Consider the following 18,148-nt stretch of genomic DNA (forward strand, 5'->3'; position numbering starts at 1 on the left):
CGGAGCAACAAAGTAATCATCGACTACCTTCTTGGCATTTTTCAAAACTGCGTCTGGTGGGTGAGGAGATGCAGAGTCATCTCGTAGGGTTAGATTTCTGCAACAAAAATGTAGATAAGTTAAACTTGTACAACATTTAATGGAAAATGGTTTCACTTTCAAAAAGCCTTTTCGAGACCCATTTATTTCATAAGGAATGGACTGACCAATTTCTGACATTGAACTTATATTTTATCAATTTAGGATTTAGGATTCAATTAGGATTTTTTAGATAATCTAGTTGGAGATTTGTGCTCATCATGCCAAAACATGTTTACATAGAGAGTGACGTCGATTACGTTTGCTCTTGTTGAACGTTGTAAAATAAAAAGTTAAAAACAGGACGCAAGTTGAGACTTAGTCAATTATTCGTGTACGTAGTTCTGAAACAGAAAATTTTCCAAGTTGCCAGGTATACTTATTCATTCCGAAGATAAAGTCTCCTTCAGTAGCAAAGGCTTTCGATTTGTGCAAACTCTATGTGATGAATTTAGTCTTGTGGCCCAGTTCCACTCACTTGGAAAACAGTAATTCTAAAATATTTAAATGCAATTAAAGAACCTGCACAGAATGAGTGCTGAAGAATTCGTCACTGGCTAGATTTCGGAATTACTTGATATGATGTTTTCTTGCAACCTTCTGAGCACAATGAGCTTCTAAAATCAAACTTCATACTTATGTGCCAAAGTCAAAAAAATGGGTCTGAAGAGTGAATTTTTCGGCTTTCTTACGACGTTTCTTCATGGATACAAGGGATTATTGCTGTGTGCGGGCGCTGTGCCGCATGTTGTTATCGTTTGGAGAAATTTGATTATTTTCGTCTGTCATACCCTCCCCGCTGGCATGAAGGAACAAATGCTTTGCTCCAAGAAACGGATCATCATCAATTAATTTACTTCCATTGAAACTTAGGAAAATTTAGAGGAATCATAGCTGAGAAAATTTCATCTTTCAATTAACGGCAACAACATTTTTATCTCTGCAAATTTTGCATAAATTCTGCTTTTAAGAAAATTAACACAAAAATTTAAGAGAATCATAATAAAAGAAGTGACACCTCAAAATTCGTGGTAACAAAATTTAATCTCCTTTCAATATACATACATACATATATATACACATGAAATCATAAGCAGGATCATTTCTTGAAAAATGGCTAAAAAAGAAAAAAATACCAAAAAAATAATTAGTTGAATCCAACGATTTCTATGACTGCATTGAAAATTGCAGAAAAATCTAAGAATAAATATAGAATGGGTGTAAATGTGTTGAACTCATTATATTACTCGAGTTTGATATTAATTATGTAAAATACACTTAGCACTGAGTGCAGGAGCAAAATCTTCTGGGAAAATGTTTTAGTGTAATAACAGTGATTAGTATGGTAGGTTGAAATACGTCAGAATTAGACCTTGACTTATGTGCATTTAACTGAGGATACAGACAAAAATTTAACAAGGACGCAGGATCATCGGTGTTCTTCAAACAATTATCACAATAATTTGACTGATTTTACCAGAATCAGTCTATTTACATCAATTTCCTTCCTTTTTCTGTTTTTTTTTTCCAGAGAAAAATTATTTCAAGGGGAAAAGTATTTTCTCAGACTGGCTTCAATTATTGTAAAATTATTTATAGGACAGGAGAAAAGCGCAAAAAGGTTTCAAGGCATTATGTTGTTTCAGTCTAGGATTAGAAAGTAAAAAAAAAATAAATAAAAAAACTAAGGAAGAAATTAGTGATTGTGAAAAGCAGTTAGGCCATTGTCGGTTGATTTCGTCCGAGTCTGTATTTTCAGTAACTTTTCTAGGGATATGCTTTCATCATCTAATCGAAGTTAGAACACTTATGACGGATACTACATAAATTATCGTTGAATTGTTATAATTCAAGACTGAAAAGAAAACAGAAGAGTGAGAATATTGTGGTCATAATACCTTAATTTTTGTTTTATTTACTTCTATTACATGCTGCGAAACGCGTTTCGGTCCACATAGCCATCTTCAGGCTTACCGATTGAATGATTGTTTGGTTTTCGGCATGCGTGAAGATGGCTAGGTGAGCCGAAAAGCGCTTAGCAGCATAAAATATAAATAAAACAACAAAAATTAAGGTATCAAGGCTACAATATGCTCATTTTTCTGTTTCAATATATTATAGATACCTTTACCACCACTACGTTTCAAAAGAAAATGCCTGTTCTTAACACTTAACTCAAAGTCCTTACAACTCAGTGACTTGTAGTAATGGTCTGTGCGGATAAGCAAACTTTCATCCAAAAGATCTGTCAAAACACATTAAAGTGAATTTTTTTTAAAGCATATTGAAAAACATCCTTGGTTTTTTCTTGGATAGCAAACGTCCTAGGACAAAATAAGAGTAACGAGGGTTGGATACTTACAGCAAATCAAATCAAAATAAATCTAATCACAAAACAAAACACACAGCAACAGTGATAAAATTGACATCAACAGTGGCACTGGCATGTGATATTAAATGTACATACTACATATGAAATTTTACAACTGTTATGCAACTTCAGCAAGATCAGTCTTTTAACCCTAACTTTTGACAGAAAATTCGAAAATACTTATTTAGTTTAAACTTGATTTGAAAAGAGGCAAAGGAACCTTGATTGAATCATTTTCTTCAGGACAAACTATCACAAGCGCCAATTGGGGGCCAAATTTGATAAGACTGGTGTACATTCGGAAAATTAGATTTTGATTATCATCTTCATAGTGCAAATTGGAATTTAAATTTTGTAATTTGTGTACCTTATCAAATAGTTTGCTTTGTTAACCATTTCAAATGTAACTATGGAGTCTTGTTAGGTTAGCTGATTTTGATGGTGTTGGACTCAACTTGTTTCAAAGATCTGCATGGAATTAATAATAAAAAAAATTATTCTTCTTTCGCAATTATATACATTACAGTAAGTAAAGAGAACATATCACAAGAACAGATATTTTTAATCCATTAAATTTTCTTTTTTTGACTATCGAATCATTAAAAAACTAAAAAACAGTCTTTGCTTGGAGATTTTATGGTAGCATCTACGATTTTTTGCTTATGACACTTGTGATATTTTGGTCAAAAAAGAGCAATAAAATGGTAATCATTGTTCAAATTTTAAAGATTCTAACTACTATTTTGTGCTAGATGCTCTTTTTGATAAACTGAACAGCAAAAATAGTTACAAAATTGGATTTTTAATGGAGAACAAACATGAGCAAGTTGCAAACTTTATAACTACTTATATATACCTCTATAATATTTAGTTAAATGTAAAAGTACACTAAAATCACAGTTAAATAAGGTCAAATTGGTAAGTGTTCAATTTTCGGGCGAGATAAGACAATCTACACAGGTTTGTCACCGCGCATCTTTTTGGAATCATCCCCTCCCCTTCGCCATCTCTCCCTCCATCGCAGCCAGTGAGACATAGCATTTGCTGCTCCCATAAAAATGCATTGCGATTTGCATTTCTTGAATTAAACTCATTTCTTGCTTTGGTTATCTTGTCCACTGCATTTCTGTAACAACAAAGAAAAATGAAAAACGATTAACTTACAAGCATTTCTACGAAGATACGATTTGACATAATCTTTAATGGTAGTATTAACGGTTTTATGGTCATTAATGACGATTAAAATGTAAAAGATATTTCATGAAAAAATGAATAATATACGATGATATAGAAATAAAAATATTAAGTAAGTAGATGCTGATTACGATTCTCCTCTGATACCAACAAATTGCATTTTCTTGAGTCTAACTGACAAGATCTTCTGCTGCATTGCTTTTCAGTAGACCCTGTGATGAGTAAGATTCATGTCACAACATCACATTTTGATGCTTGATATTGAGTAATATTGAGTATATTGAGTAATATTGAGTATGCATATGATGCGTAATATTGAGTATTACTTTGGTTCTTTGGAGAGTTGCAAGCATTAAATTGACTGCTAAGATTTGATTTTTCAGTATAAGTGATTTTATGGTTAAAACTTCACCTAATTTTAGGGGCAAAGGTATAGCAGACAGTCTAGAATAATTTAAGTAGAAATAATCATTTACTTGACTCACCTCTTGGACGTGTTTTTTGAGCCCGTCAATTATATCCCTGAGGGATACTGTTTCATCACCTTCTGGGACTGCGCCACCGCCAGAGTTGCTACAACTAGAGATCTGATTGTTATTCACACCAGATTGATTGGCTGGCCCATTCCTTACAGCAGCAGACTTATCTTCAGAATTCTGACTAGATTTCCCCTGGAGATTTCGAGTCACATTTCCTTGACTGGAAGATTTTCCCTGTTGGTAAGGAGGAGAATTCCTGTATGAAGGTACTCTCTGCTTCATACCAGGCACTAATTTACCGGCTGAATTTGTTTTGGATGGTTGATTCAAAGTTGGAGGTGTTGAAGCCGTAGAGTGACTGCTTGATGCAAGCGTTCTAAAGTGAGATGAGGTGCCAGGCAAAGTTGACGATTTTGGCTGAACTGACTTATCAGAAAAATATAATCCGCCAGAGGACATTGATGGCTGTAGTTTTGGAGCTTGACTTTTCTGGATAGAACTCTCCAAACTGTCCCAATTTTTTTTTACACTGCCCTTTGAGATTGAGTTGGCATTTGAGACCTTGACTGACTTGGGTTTCGAGTTAGAAATTACTTGAAAGCCGGCTGATTTCCTTCATTTGGAATGCGATTGACAGTGACCTCTATTTCAGGATTGATGGAAAAACCATGCTTGACTGAGCTCGAATTTATAGTTGTTGCTATCTGATTTCCGTTCAAGTTGCTCTTACCATTCACTTTTGACTGGGAAAGATTTGGAATTGTCTTAGTGCTTTCTCCTATGGCTCCATTAGAGGTGTCTTGTTTTGCATGAATTCCTTTTACTACATTATTACGAAAATCTTGAGGAAGATGAACTTTAGGTACTTTTACCTTTTTGCCCTCTTCATTCATCGTTCCGTCCCTGCCCTCGTTTCTGCTTTGCTTCAAACTTGAATCAGTCTCTGCACTTCTATCCAAACTACCCAGAACTATGGGAGTTTTCAGTGTTGATGCATTCTTCACGGATGAAGTTGAAAGAGATGAACTGTTCTTGATAGTTATCTGCGGTCGTTTTACATCTGCCTGAGTGGTTGCAATTGGTGGAGATGGATTAGTGCGGACTTGCTTCTGATCGTTTGCAGATGAAGTCTGGGACGGTGAACAGTGAACGGTGAAGCCCCGATCAGACAATCCATTCAGACGACGTTTGAATTTATGAAATGTTGTAGCTGTCTTTGACTGATTAACATCCGAAGTTGGGAGTGATGAATGGCTCTTGATAGTTTTCTGCGCTTGATTTACATCAGCCCGTGAGGTTGCAAATGCTGGGGATGGATTAGAGCCGACTTGATTCTTATCGTTTGCTGATGAAGTCTGGGGCAATGAACTATTCTTGACCGCTGTCTGTGGCTGTTTAAAATCAGTCTGTAAAGTTCCAACTGCTGAGGAAGGATTGACAGAGGCTTTACGATTAACATTTGGTCCATTTATACTGGAAGCAGACTGATATGACAAGGGTTGATGTTGGGAATCTTTGTCTTGTGTAGGATTACAAGATTTAATTTGATCTGAATCGCTACAAGTATGGCTGTTAACTTTGGCTTCACTAATTTTATCACTATTCCCCGTGAGTTTTGCTGATGAGTTTGACATCGTTTCTGGGGCCTGCTTATTTGCTGGCTGTAATGGCATGTATGGTAATGGGATCTTTTTATCTTTATAACATTTTTTGAAAAAGGTTTCTTCTCTTTTTGCCCACACTTTAGCTTTTTCTGTCCACTCTTGAGCAGTGAAGGGCCCTCCAGGTCTTGAGAATACTCCAGAGATCGATGGGTTTTGAAGTCCTGCAGGCCCACTTACTCCTGATGATCCTGGGAATGGAGGGGGAGGTGGAGGCGGAGGGTTGATTTCAGCTTCATACTCAGCTATTGCTTTCAGTCTGTCTTCTTCACTTAACTCTTCATCTTGTAGGTTCATCAAAAGGTTTTCATGTTCTTCATAAGTATCTATAAGATCAAAGTTTATAAGCAGCTCTGTCAAAACCTTATCTTGCGAAAGTCTAGGAGTCGAACGTTGCCCATAGTCAAAGTTGTACTCAAATAGTGCTCGCAAATATTCCTCTTGATAGTGGCGACCAACTTGATGCTTATCAACAACCCGAGATGACATGGACAATTTTGAGACCTGCCGATGGTATTTTTTTTCTTCCATTGTGCCCTTCATAACGAATCGATAAATGTAACACGGTTTGACTTGGCCAAAACGATAGATTCTGAAAACACTTTGCGAGTCTGAAGATGGGTTCCAAGATACATCAAAAACTATTGCACGATTTGCACCTGTTAGATTCAATCCAAGAGCCCCAGCTCTGGTAGACAGAAGGAAAAGTCGTGCTCTTGGGTTATTTGAATTAAATATGTCGCAGTACTTCTGTCTATCAGGTCCAGGAGTACTGCCATCCAGTCTAAAATAGTCTACACCTGAGATCCAAGTTTCTCCTTTCGCACTATTTGACTTGAAGGTGCTGTTATTACAGCTGGCTTTTTTCAAAAAAAATTCTAACAAATCCAAAGTTTTCAAGTGTTGACTAAAGACAAGAAGTTTATCTTTATTCTCAGTGCACTTCTTGAGAACCTTAAAAAATAAGAATGTTTTAGGACTTAAGGTGACATCATCAAGGTTCAAACCTTTCAGACAATCTGTCCAATCGCCTGTGATGTTGAGCTGCTCTTCTGGTTTTTGAGCAGAGTCAAAAAAATTAGTGGCTAATTTAGGATGGTTACAAATGAGACCTAATATTTTATCACTTTTAAGGAGCAATCGATTTTTTTCAATTTCAGCATGTCCTTCAGCATCTTTTTTTATACTGCTGATAAAGTGTTTATAGAGCTTTGACTGAAGCTCTGACATGCGGAGTTTTAACACATATTCATACCTTGCTGGTAGTTCATCTTTGAAAAGATTGGCATCAAAGCGTTGTACAATATTATGAAGCTTTTTGTGGAGAACATGAGTACGATTTTTCATGATTCTTACATCCTGAGGTGTGGAATCTTGAAACTGTCCGTTTGTGATTGGGTTAAAGAATCGGTTACTGAATTCCTTCTTGTCTCCAAGATAGTTGGGCTTGACCAAATTCACCATGTAGTAATACTCCATTAAATTGTTCTGCATTGGTGTTCCTGTTAGCACAATGCGTCGTTTCGTTTTTACCAGATTTGCAGCTTTGGTAAGGCTAGCTGCATTATTCTTAAGTATATGACCTTCATCATATACCACTACATCTGGGCCAGGATCAATAAGGTGATTTTTTATGTTATTAAAAACATTCTGCAAGTTCTCCGGACGATCTTTGTTTGTGACAAGGGCACGAAACTCATTGTACCCCAAAATCATGACACCACCCTTATTTTGCCAGTCGCGTAAACTTCTTTCTTTGAAGTGCACATCTTTAAAAGCGTTCAAGTTACTTACAGAAATTATAGGGCTACTTTGGTCTGAATCTTTAATGTACCTAAGCCATTTTTTGAACTCATCACCCCAGTTGAGAACCACAGTCTTTGGACAGATGATAAGAACAGTACGTAAATTCAACTGCGGATGGCACATGATTGTATGGACTAAAGCAACAATTTGGAGAGACTTTCCGAGACCCATACAATGAGCCAAAACACAGCCAGACCCTGCACTAGAATTTACTAACTTTATAGATTCAAAACATGAGTTCCACATAAATCGTAAGCCCTCTACTTGGTGCTTTTTAAGAATTCGCATTAAACCTGGATGCACTGTTACTATAGGCTGCTTTGTCTCTTCATCTGCATCAAGAACAAGCTTTTCTGGTTCTGGCTCGGTGAACGTTTGAGACAGCCATTTCTCTTTCTCTGAGAGTCGCTTTTGCCGTTCTTCTTCTTCTTTAGCAGCTCGTTTGGATTCTGCTGTCATTTCTTCAACAGAAATCACTTTCCGAATATTTTTGCGGCCTTTGTTGCTTGCTGTTGTTTCTTGCGACTGAGGAATGCACTGCACATCATCATCATTATCATCAGATGCAGATGAGGATATCTGATGATAGCCGATAGTTGTGCGATCATCCTCAGAATCATCCTCCAGTTCTACACACTCTGGATCAACACTTACAAAGTTGATTGGCTCATTGTTTTGCTCTTTGGAGGAAGCAGAAGCGTCTGAACAGTCATCACTACTCGACTTATGACGCATTTTTGATTCTTCTTTCCTTCTTTGTTTTTCTAACAATCTTTCATACTTGCGATCATAAATTTCACTCTCTTCAGATGGGTTTTTTTTCTTTTTCCCATCAGAATCAGAGCTGGAGAGTGAAAATTTTCCCTGGAGAAGGGGATCATATTTTCTTTTTTTTTTCTTTTTGCAAGAGTCTTCAGAGGAATTCCTGCGTTTCGCAATGTCATTTTCAAGAGTTTTCTTGACTTTTCTGGGCACTTTTTCTGGTTGAGGAGTAAGAGGGCATTGTTCATCAGAGCTTGGGGAGGAATTGGAGTCCAATAACATTTGCCGATAGATGTCTTTACTTTGATCTTCAGCCCTGTTAGGACTATTTGGGAGACTTGGCTCATTGATTTCAGGTTCAAGGCTTTCATCATAGACATCCGCCTCATCTTTCTGTTTTTTCTTCTTCTTTCTTTTGGTGATATTTTCATCGTTTGAAATATCAGCTGACTTTTCTGAAGAGCTGTTGCTGGACTCAAACACTCTTTTGCGTTTTTTTAGAGAGTTAAAGTCCAAAAGTTTTTTTACTTTTTCCTCTTCATCTGAACTTTCCTTATCACTATGCGATCCAGAGTCATGTGAGCTTGTTTTTTTCCGTTTTTTCTTCCTTAATTTTTTCTTCTTATCAACTATCACAGTTGCATTTGAATCCCAATCATCATCACTCAGATGATCCCCATTTTCAACATCTTCATTTGAGGAACACGAAGACTCCAGAAGGGTGCGTTTGGCTTCATCCACATTTTCTGGGTGAATTTGTTGAGTTGCAATGTTGCTCATTGACTTTTCGCTACTTGCACGAGAATTGAGGTTGGAGTTCTGCTTTGATTTTTTGTTTGCCATTTCTGTTTTTGATTCAGTATCTGAGGACTCTGATACATGATTATCAGGCCTTGCAGAATCTTTGATACTCATGGACCCACCTATTTCTTGAGAGGAGTTAATCTCACAAACATCATCGCTGTGTCCAGCCGTTTTCTCTGACTCGACAACTTCTGATGCTGACTGCTCATCATCAGATATTTCAATTATATCATCTGTTCTACCTGATTTCTTTTTCACAGTCTTTGAAACCCGTCCATCTACAGAAGTTAAACTGCTGTTGTCTATTACAGCAATGTTGTCACCATTATCTGAGTTTTTTACGGATGAATCAGCATCATTGATTTCTGTTCGGGCATCATCATCCACACACTTTTTTGCAGCTTGATACTCTTCTTCGTCAGAGCTACCTCCGATACTTTCTGAATTGTGAGACTTGTTCAGCCATTCATAAACTTTTCTGGATGTTTCATCCACTTCATTCCTTCTTTTTGACGATGTGGGTGTTAGGATAAAGTTATCTCTTTCAAGTTCTTGATCCACATCCACAGGTGTAGCTTCAATTACGTTGTGTTCTGACTCAACATCACTTGGAGCTTTTTCAATGGACTTTTCTGTACCTTCAAATTCATTATGGTCCTTGGAAGTCTCTGCAAACAAAATTGGTGACAAATTACGCAAAAGACTTTCTGACATCTGTGATTCCAGTTGAGAAAGTGGCTTTTGTCCTGACAAGGAATTAAACCCGTTATTTTCGATGGTTGATACCGAGACAATTCTTGGCCCTGAGTCTGAATGCAATTCCTTGTCTTCACCTGTATCACTGCTGGGCAAATTGCTCTCAGGATGGTGGGGAGCTGTTTTATCTGAATCACTCTTGAAATCACCTTGGCTTGAAGGAAGTAATACATCAGGCGTTAGTTCTTTAGCAGGACCAGCCTCTGGGAGGTCGTTACTGCTGTCATAGCTTTCAAGACTGTTTGAGACATTTATATTCCCTTTTGATACAGGATGGTCTGAATTAACATAATCTCCAGATTTGTCCTTAACATCGACATCATTGGAACCAAAAGACTGAGGCTCTTTAGCACAAGCTGAAGATGATCTGGAGGTTTCCTTTGACTCTGTTTTCTCATCAACATCACAAATGCTGCGAACTTCATACTGAGTTGGAAAATTTGGGAGACCATTTCCTGGACCCGTTTCGCTAATAACACATCCATGATTTTGATGACTCTCAGATGAGGACTTGGGGTTGTTCTCAATGCAAAGAAGTTGCTGATCCCAGTTTTCTCCCAAAATAATTCCCAACTGTCGTTTGAAATTGTCCCGTGCTGATTCAATGTAGTTTTGCATGTCATTGTAGTAAGAATTAAACATTTTCATACTTGCATAAACATCCGCTAAAGATCTTTGACTCTTGATTTTAGGTCTCAGTTGCTCATTCAATCTTTTATTGAAAAGCTGAAGTGAAATAGCGATATCCTCCGTACTGATCTTCATTTTAGAAGTGGCGATTTCAACAGTGCTTGACTGAGCTGCCTCTTGGTCCATGACAGAATCAGAAACATTCAGGTCCATTTTCTCTTCCATTTTGTGGTCTGCCAACAAACAGACATATGATGTGAGTCATGGTTATCATAGTAAGAGAATCAAGAACAGCGCAAAGGTGGTTCTTCTATAATGCTAGGGGCTTCCTGTGGATCTCGTAACACCTCATGCAAAGAATAAAGATAAGCAGAAGGGCAACATATTTTTCACTCTTTTCTTTTCAGTTCATTGCTTTAGCTGAAAGAGCTTCTTTCAAACTAACTGCCCATTTCACCATCCATCTGATCAGGGAGTTAAAACCAGGATGATCAATTCTAACTCTTGCTCAAATATGGTAGACATTATTTAATTTAGGTAAACATGACTTGGGTAACGCCAGGTTTTCGAGCAATCTAAAATCCACCTTCATAAGTCCACTAGTTCCTTTAATTGCTAGGAAATTTCTTAACGAAGTCTCTCACACAGGGATTCGTCTTCTAAAAAAAAGGTCTGTTTGTGGTCAACTATACACATGGAACACACTCCGTCTTAGTTGCCTTTATTCTGAGTTCAAAGATCATGGTTCCGGATGTTCATGTGACTTGATGTAAAGAGTTCAAGAAAACTTAAGTACATTCGATTAACTTCCCTGTCTCCTTTTTTGGAGCTAAAGAATTTTCACATCAAGACGAAGCTAAGCAGAAAAACTTAAAGCTTATTTCAAAAATGACACATCCGTTATTGATTCCTCTGCACTAATAGGTACTTTTACAATGTGTCAATGTGCTTGATTCTTCCTTGTTACACTCAGTCCACATGATTAAAAATCACGCAGCTTAAGACTGACAGCTCATTCAGTTTTGTTTTCTTGAATTAGTTGAGAGTAAAAGCAATGAGTTATTGTTAATTTATGAGAAGCAGGGCAAAACATTAAGTTTCTATGATAGATTTTACATAAGTAACAGGGTGATTTCAAATTTGGACAATATTTATAATTTATATAAAATTTTACTTCCTGGCTCATGATTTCATTGAGCCACAGTTTCTATCCATTTTATCCAGCATTGTTTTACAATTAGTCCATTAAGTCGGAAAAGTATTCAGTACCAAGTATTGAAGGATACGACCATTTTCTTTTGTGACATAATCTTCTTCCATCCTTTGAGCACTATTATGCATATTTTGATTTGTCAAGGATAAGCTTGTCCACATTGAAAATATCACAAAATTAATATCCACTAAATATAAAAAGAGCATTGCCAAGAAGGATCTACTGACAACACTCTCTAGACACAGCAAAGATAATAAAATGAATACCTATCGACTAGAAAATCATTATCTTAAGCTACTTGTGGTCTCAAATGGAAAAGAAAAAATATTCAAGCATGTCAGTAAGCACTCTTAATACGACAAAGAGTGGTAAGTACAAGTGTGGAGCCCTTTTGTTCCCAAAATCTATACGAACCGCTTCCACTTGACTTAATTAGCCGATGATACAGCTTATGCCAATGATCTACAATGCCATCTCCTATTTCACCAGCAACCACCAGTCTTTTTGCTAAAATCAGCTGATCTAGCTAAAGAAAGCAGACGAGTAGCGCTTAAGATGTCTGCTGAAGAAATTTTGAAAAATTACCAACTTTTTTCATTCTTACCCTCCCTGTAGACAAAATTTCCGATTGTTAAGCTCTGTCCACTAACAATCAGTAATACTAAAATGAAATAGGAATGTTACACACTGATGCCCCAAAAAATATGACTCTGGGTAGTTTCAACTGTAACTTTAAACGTTTGACCAAGTTGACAAGCGAAAACTTTCCCACTGTTTTGCACAGGGGTATATTATACTGGTTTTTTTCCTGCTAACTTATGTTCTGTTAGGAACCAACAGCCAACCAATGATTCTATTTCTTGTTTCTTTTTCCTCCTTTATCGGGTTGTATCAGATAATACTCACTTTTTCTTTTTCGCTCGATTTTGAGAAAATCGGACGAAAAAGAAAAAGTGAGTATGTTCTATTATCCTATTTATTGTCAATTGACGTCAAGAGATTTAGCACATCCATGCTTCATGATTTACAAATTTTCAGGAATAAAGGCCAAGTAGAACCTGTTCCTGCAGATCCACTCATTAATTCCATGAAGGCGCCACTATTGGGATTCGAACCCAGGACCTACTGACCTAGAGTCAGACCTACTGACTCCGTCTATGACAGTTGAAACATTAATTTTTTTATTTGTCAAAAATGTGTTCACGCTCGAAGTTGAGTGCTTAGACAAATATACTTTCTATGATGTATATTGCTTCGTGAGTGCGGAATTTGAAATTTCCTTTGGTGGAAAAATGACCCTACTTTTGCAGTAATGAGAGGGAAATTCTCATACCTATAATATCATTTACCTTAGAGTAACGAGGATTACTTAACCCTAAAGACCCTATTCATTCTAAAGACTGACATTCCCTGACGTGTTTTCTGGAGAACTGAGTGGTGATTCCAAGATTCTCCTTAAGCAGCAACCTGATTGTTGAAACTTCATCCTGTCAGCAAGATACGACAAGACATAACGACGGTGTAAGTCGGCAATCACATAACTCGGTTTGCAACATCGCAGACTTCCTATCATACGATATTTTTTAAACAGAAAACTATTCAACGGCAATTCTTTAAAACTTCCGTGATTTTTCTTCTCTATGCAAAGAAAATTCAGCGTAATCTTCAAGGAATGATGTCAATTTGTTCTTTTAAAAAAATAACATAGAGGCGGAGATTTTCAGACACCGCAGACGAGTTATGTGATTGCTGACTTACACCGTCGATAAACCTTATCGTATAATGTTATATTTCAATTTTCCATGAGTTGTGCTGAGATCAATTTCAACTGTCAGGCCGCAGATAACATTCATTGTAACATACAATTAAAAATCTTGCTAACCCTTATGGTTTTGACCAGCAGCCTGATTGTTGGAACTTTAACTGGCTATGTCAACAAGATAAGACAAAACATAGCCCTATCTACAGCGTGTAACGTATCAATTTTCGATTCTTGTCATGCCGACATAAATTTCACTGATCAGACTGCAGATCTGAAAGCTGGTGCATCAGATTCACAACAAGCTCAAGTAACTTTCTCATCTTAGATACTGCAAGTGCAACACTGCTCGAAGTCATATCAAAATTGAAACAGGCTACTTTCACTAGATGCTACTCGACAGATTACTGCATTAGTACGTTTTAGTTCAATCATTCACCTGATGCCCCATTAGGACTAGTTAATCCACTCTACATTTATGTGCAGTGCTGAGTCAAGAAAATTTGAATTAGCTTGTAAGACTTGATAATAGAAGTTAAACAAGAATATGCTGTGTGACTTGACTTACCTATCTTCTAAAACTGTGACTAAAGGTTCTACGCCATCCGTGTTCACAGCGACAATCTGATCAGCCAGTTGCAAAGCATTCTTCAAGGTAGATTCTACTTCACTTTGACTGAAGTCTACGAGCGACAACCTTTCCAATGTTTTGCTCAGCTGTAGGGTTTCTTCAAAAGCATCCAAGTTATGAGCTTTACCATGACACTGTCGGACGAATGATGAGAGCGCTTTCTTGAACATGAAGATCCTTTGACAGAAAACGATTCAGGCTAAAAGGTTAAATTTTTATGGGGTAAAAGTATGCTGCTTTGTTACTCCAGTAACTTTCTGAAATTGTGGCAAACTTGAGAAAGAAAAGGTGCAGATGATGAACACACAATACGAAATTTCCACGAAGATCATTCATGACTTCGGAACTGGAGATTGTTCAATCATGGTTGGGAAGTTTAGACGAAGTTTTGACGTGAACTAACTGCAGGAAACTCCGGAAGAACGATCACTTGTAAATACAAAACGAAAACTCAGGTGAGGCTGAACTTTCTTGACTTCAAAATTTTAAGCGGGTATTGGTATTCAGCATGCTTTCAAGTCATTTCACTTTCAAGTTTCAACTTCAACAAGCAGCAGAGCAGATGCCAGATGACCAATACCGATAACAAGCACAAGGGCTTCTCACATTTCAGTGCCGTAAAGTGTAATCTTTGGCGCGTGCTGATTGGCGGACGTTGTCTCGATGCTGAAACAAGGAAAGACCCTCCATTGGTCAATGACTCACATCTTGGCTCGGCGGGTGATTTGAAAATAAAGGTATTGTGGGTGTGCCGATTGACATCTTCTTGGAACATCATACAATATGACAAGAGCCAGGAAAAACGTAACTTCAAATGAGGGAAAAAATTGAATACCAGTGCCACACCGTACTTACTGTAGGAAAGGTCCATTCTACAGTATTATTGGCGCAAAAAACACTCGCAGATTTTAAAAAAACGGACTTCTTGACAGTTGAAAGCTAAAAAAGTTATCAAAGCGCAAATCGCAGGTAGGTAATATACAGAATCAGAATAATTAGGAAGAACTCAATAACACGCATATTATAGTCGGATGATTATCTCTCCAAACTGTTGGTTGCATTATGAGCTGTGCCACTGTCAGCGTAAATTACCTTACTTACGTATAAAATTATAAAATCCTGTAAAGTATCATTGTGCTAATCACAAAAAAGAGCATTTCAAAAATTAACACAACACATAGTTCATACAAAATACGCATAAATGTACTAAACACAATTTGTGAATAGAATAAGAATGATTTTTTCCCCTTTGGTTCTTGTCATTTAGGAATGTATTTCATGTATTAAACTCTGCTGCATTGTGAACATTTTTTAAAAATCTTCATGCATCTTGTTTCAATGGATGGGACTTAACTATCATATCCAAACATGCATCATAATTTGTGCTTACTAATCCTTCGCATAAAAGTAACAATAATTATTTTGAGTGTTTGAGTACATTTATTTATTACAGAGATTTTCCCTGGCTGCCATTTTTAATTGAAAAAGGCTTGAAGAAAAAAGATTAGTCTCTCCTCTGCTTTTCAGAAATTTTACTTTAAGGGCTCTTACCTTTCTTACCTCAGCTTAGAGAGAGATTCAAATAAAAGGAAGGATCTTAGGGTTTTGCTCTACATATAGAAGCTTCTTTGGGGGGGGGGGGGGGGGGCATTTAGAAAAGCAGTAATGAACCTGAACAATAACCATCAGATCTAGCAGAAGCGTCATGTTCCAATTTAATAGTTCAACTGTTCGAGCATTACTGAACACTTAATTTCGGAGCCAGGGTGTCTACTGAAACAGGCTGGGAAAAATTAGTATTCTCACAGTACTTTTTGAGTACATTCCCAAGAAATTCAGTGCCTTCTTAATAGAAAAATTCAGTACTTTTTCAGTACCTCCAATTGACAAAATACGAAAAATTTCAGTAATTTGAATTTCTCGCTCAAAAATGCAACGAAAATGACAAAAATTCCGAATCTCCTTACAGAGTTCCGCACTTTATCAGTACTTCCGGACCGCCCTTAAAAAATCAGTACTATTCCGGACATGTAGACACCCGACATTTAGTTCGTTGACCATGTAGGATGCTTCGAAGCAAGGAGAAAATCATATTATGACATCTCCTGTCCCCGCCTAGCCTGGAGACAAGCTGCAAGAGACCCTAATCTCTACCAGACTCAAGTAGCTGAAATCCTAAATACCCAGTGTGGACAGGGATTGAAGCATACTCCATGTAGAGTGGCACGGGATTGTCCTCACACCCTAACTCCGAACCTCTGCACCCTCCGCACCATGAGGGTTAGCAGTTCTCCCAGCAAGATTCCTGGTCAATCTAGGCAAGTCAGTTTGTCCTCCTTGGGGTACCTATAATTTTTCTGATTGCCATCAAGAGCTGTATAAAGCTTTCTAAAATTTAACTTGTAAAGTTGTAGGTGACTGATGCTTTTTGGCCAGAATGATTGTAGAACTCATGCACTGTCAGGAGTGATGAGCATAACAGCATCTCCAGATAAACTTCCCTCTCATTATTCAGCCGGTGTTAGAAATCATAGGATATTTTAAACTGGAACTAAAAAACAAGTTTCTGAGAATTTTTATTCTTAGAATTTTACATTACATTTCATACACCCTTCAAAATTGTAAGTCAAGAAAGTCCATCAAGAGAAAAAAGTCAAGATGCTTTGAGTCAATGATATGAATGATATGACTTTAGACCTGGGGTAAAACTTCTGGAGAGAAATTCAAAATTATCATTCAACAGTAACAACATATTTATTGCAAGTTTGTTTGTTTGTTGTTGCTATTTTCGTTTTTTCTTCTAAGATATTTAACCAATATGTATAATATATACAGAAAATAGTTAAAATTGATTAGTATTCAAGGGTTTAATTATTTTCAAAAATTAATTGACACTTGAAACTGAACAAACTGGTGTCACGATTTTTGTGCTCCCTCATGATGAAGTTATAATGATGATGTATACGAGTTTAAAATCATAATGAACGCATCAGAAAAAAATTGAATAGCCAGAACACACATTTCGACATGGGTTTATTAGAACAGTAATGGTTGCTTTTTTTTTCCTTTTTTACTGATTATATGGAAAATTTAAAGATTTGCTGTACATGCTCATCTAGAATGCTTCATCATTACCGAATGCATACCCAAACCGTTTTGGTATTCTGTAAAAAGTCCTCCAAATAGAAGTAAAAAATAAATCTAACTGTCTGAGGGAGGTTGACAGGGGTTGGATTTAGAGTTTGTTATAGGCGAAATTAAAACTTAAATGATTTGAGAGGGCCGTTTTGGGTTCGCAGCTATGTTCTCATATATAATTTATAAAAAAAGAAAATGATGAATAGAAAAAAGATACAAATAACTCTAGAGATATCTGGTTTGCTGAGGCAAAATTATAATTTCAAAGTAATCCACTGGACAGTTTTTACTGCCAATATTTTACAGGATGCTTGGTCAAAATCACTATGAAGTTCACGGATGTGCAGTTCAGTGATAGTGAAAGCTTCTTCCAACACAGAAACAGATGGCTAATCATCAATAGATAAAAATAAAATCCATTCTCTTTCTGATTGACAGAATTCAAATACATATGGATGCAAACCCCTCATTTAGTGGATTTTAATGAAGACACTGGTCTCTCTCTCTCTGTCTCAGGGCAGAACGACTTACTTTGGAGAACATTTGTACCTCCATGAAATTCCATCTTTCATTGCCCTATGGTGGAACTGCAAACTTCCATGTTTTCCTTCCTTTTCTCATCTGTATGATGCCACTCTTATGAGATGATACTGATCAGATTATTTGGACCAGGTTCAATGTGTTGCATCAAGTTTGAATCGAGAAGAGGAGGTCGGGCGTTTTACACCTCCATAAGAATCAATATTAAGGACAAAGTTTAACCCGATGACAATTCTCAAATTCGAATCTAATTAGAACTTTCGACATTCAGGAGAAATTTTACGACTGTTGAATTAAAACCCGTGACTTTTTTTTCTTTTTTTTTC

General features: G+C 36.9%; 2 protein-coding genes across 2 annotated transcripts; both read right to left on the reverse strand.

Moving 5' to 3' along the window:
• Positions 1-1,103: 1,103 nt before the first annotated feature.
• Positions 1,104-4,719, reverse strand: LOC140223757 (uncharacterized). The gene is made up of 2 exons (XM_072299194.1): positions 4,129-4,719; positions 1,104-3,575 (listed from the first exon to the last, which is right to left on the reverse strand). The coding sequence occupies exons 1-2, from the start codon at positions 4,579-4,581 to the stop codon at positions 3,540-3,542; spliced, it is 489 nt and encodes a 162-aa protein (XP_072155295.1). The 5' UTR covers positions 4,582-4,719; the 3' UTR covers positions 1,104-3,539.
• Positions 4,710-14,738, reverse strand: LOC109031214 (uncharacterized). The gene is made up of 2 exons (XM_019042611.2): positions 14,082-14,738; positions 4,710-10,774 (listed from the first exon to the last, which is right to left on the reverse strand). Exon 2 carries the CDS (start codon positions 10,764-10,766, stop codon positions 4,713-4,715), a length of 6,054 nt encoding a protein of 2,017 aa, XP_018898156.2. The 5' UTR covers positions 10,767-10,774; positions 14,082-14,738; the 3' UTR covers positions 4,710-4,712.
• Between the last annotated feature and the right edge of the window lie 3,410 nt (positions 14,739-18,148).

The sequence above is a fragment of the Bemisia tabaci genome, chromosome 4 (genome assembly GCF_918797505.1).
Source record: "Bemisia tabaci chromosome 4, PGI_BMITA_v3".
Classification (NCBI taxonomy): Eukaryota; Metazoa; Arthropoda; class Insecta; order Hemiptera; family Aleyrodidae; genus Bemisia; species Bemisia tabaci.

Coding starts and splice junctions, on each gene's coding strand:
- LOC140223757 (XM_072299194.1), bottom strand. CDS start 4,581: ATGTCCTCTGGCGGATTATATTTTTCTGATAAGTCAGTTCAGCCAAAA. Junction 3,576..4,128: donor TCAAAAAACACGTCCAAGAG/GTGAGTCAAGTA, acceptor TTGTTGTTACAG/AAATGCAGTGGACAAGATAA.
- LOC109031214 (XM_019042611.2), bottom strand. CDS start 10,766: ATGGAAGAGAAAATGGACCTGAATGTTTCTGATTCTGTCATGGACCAA.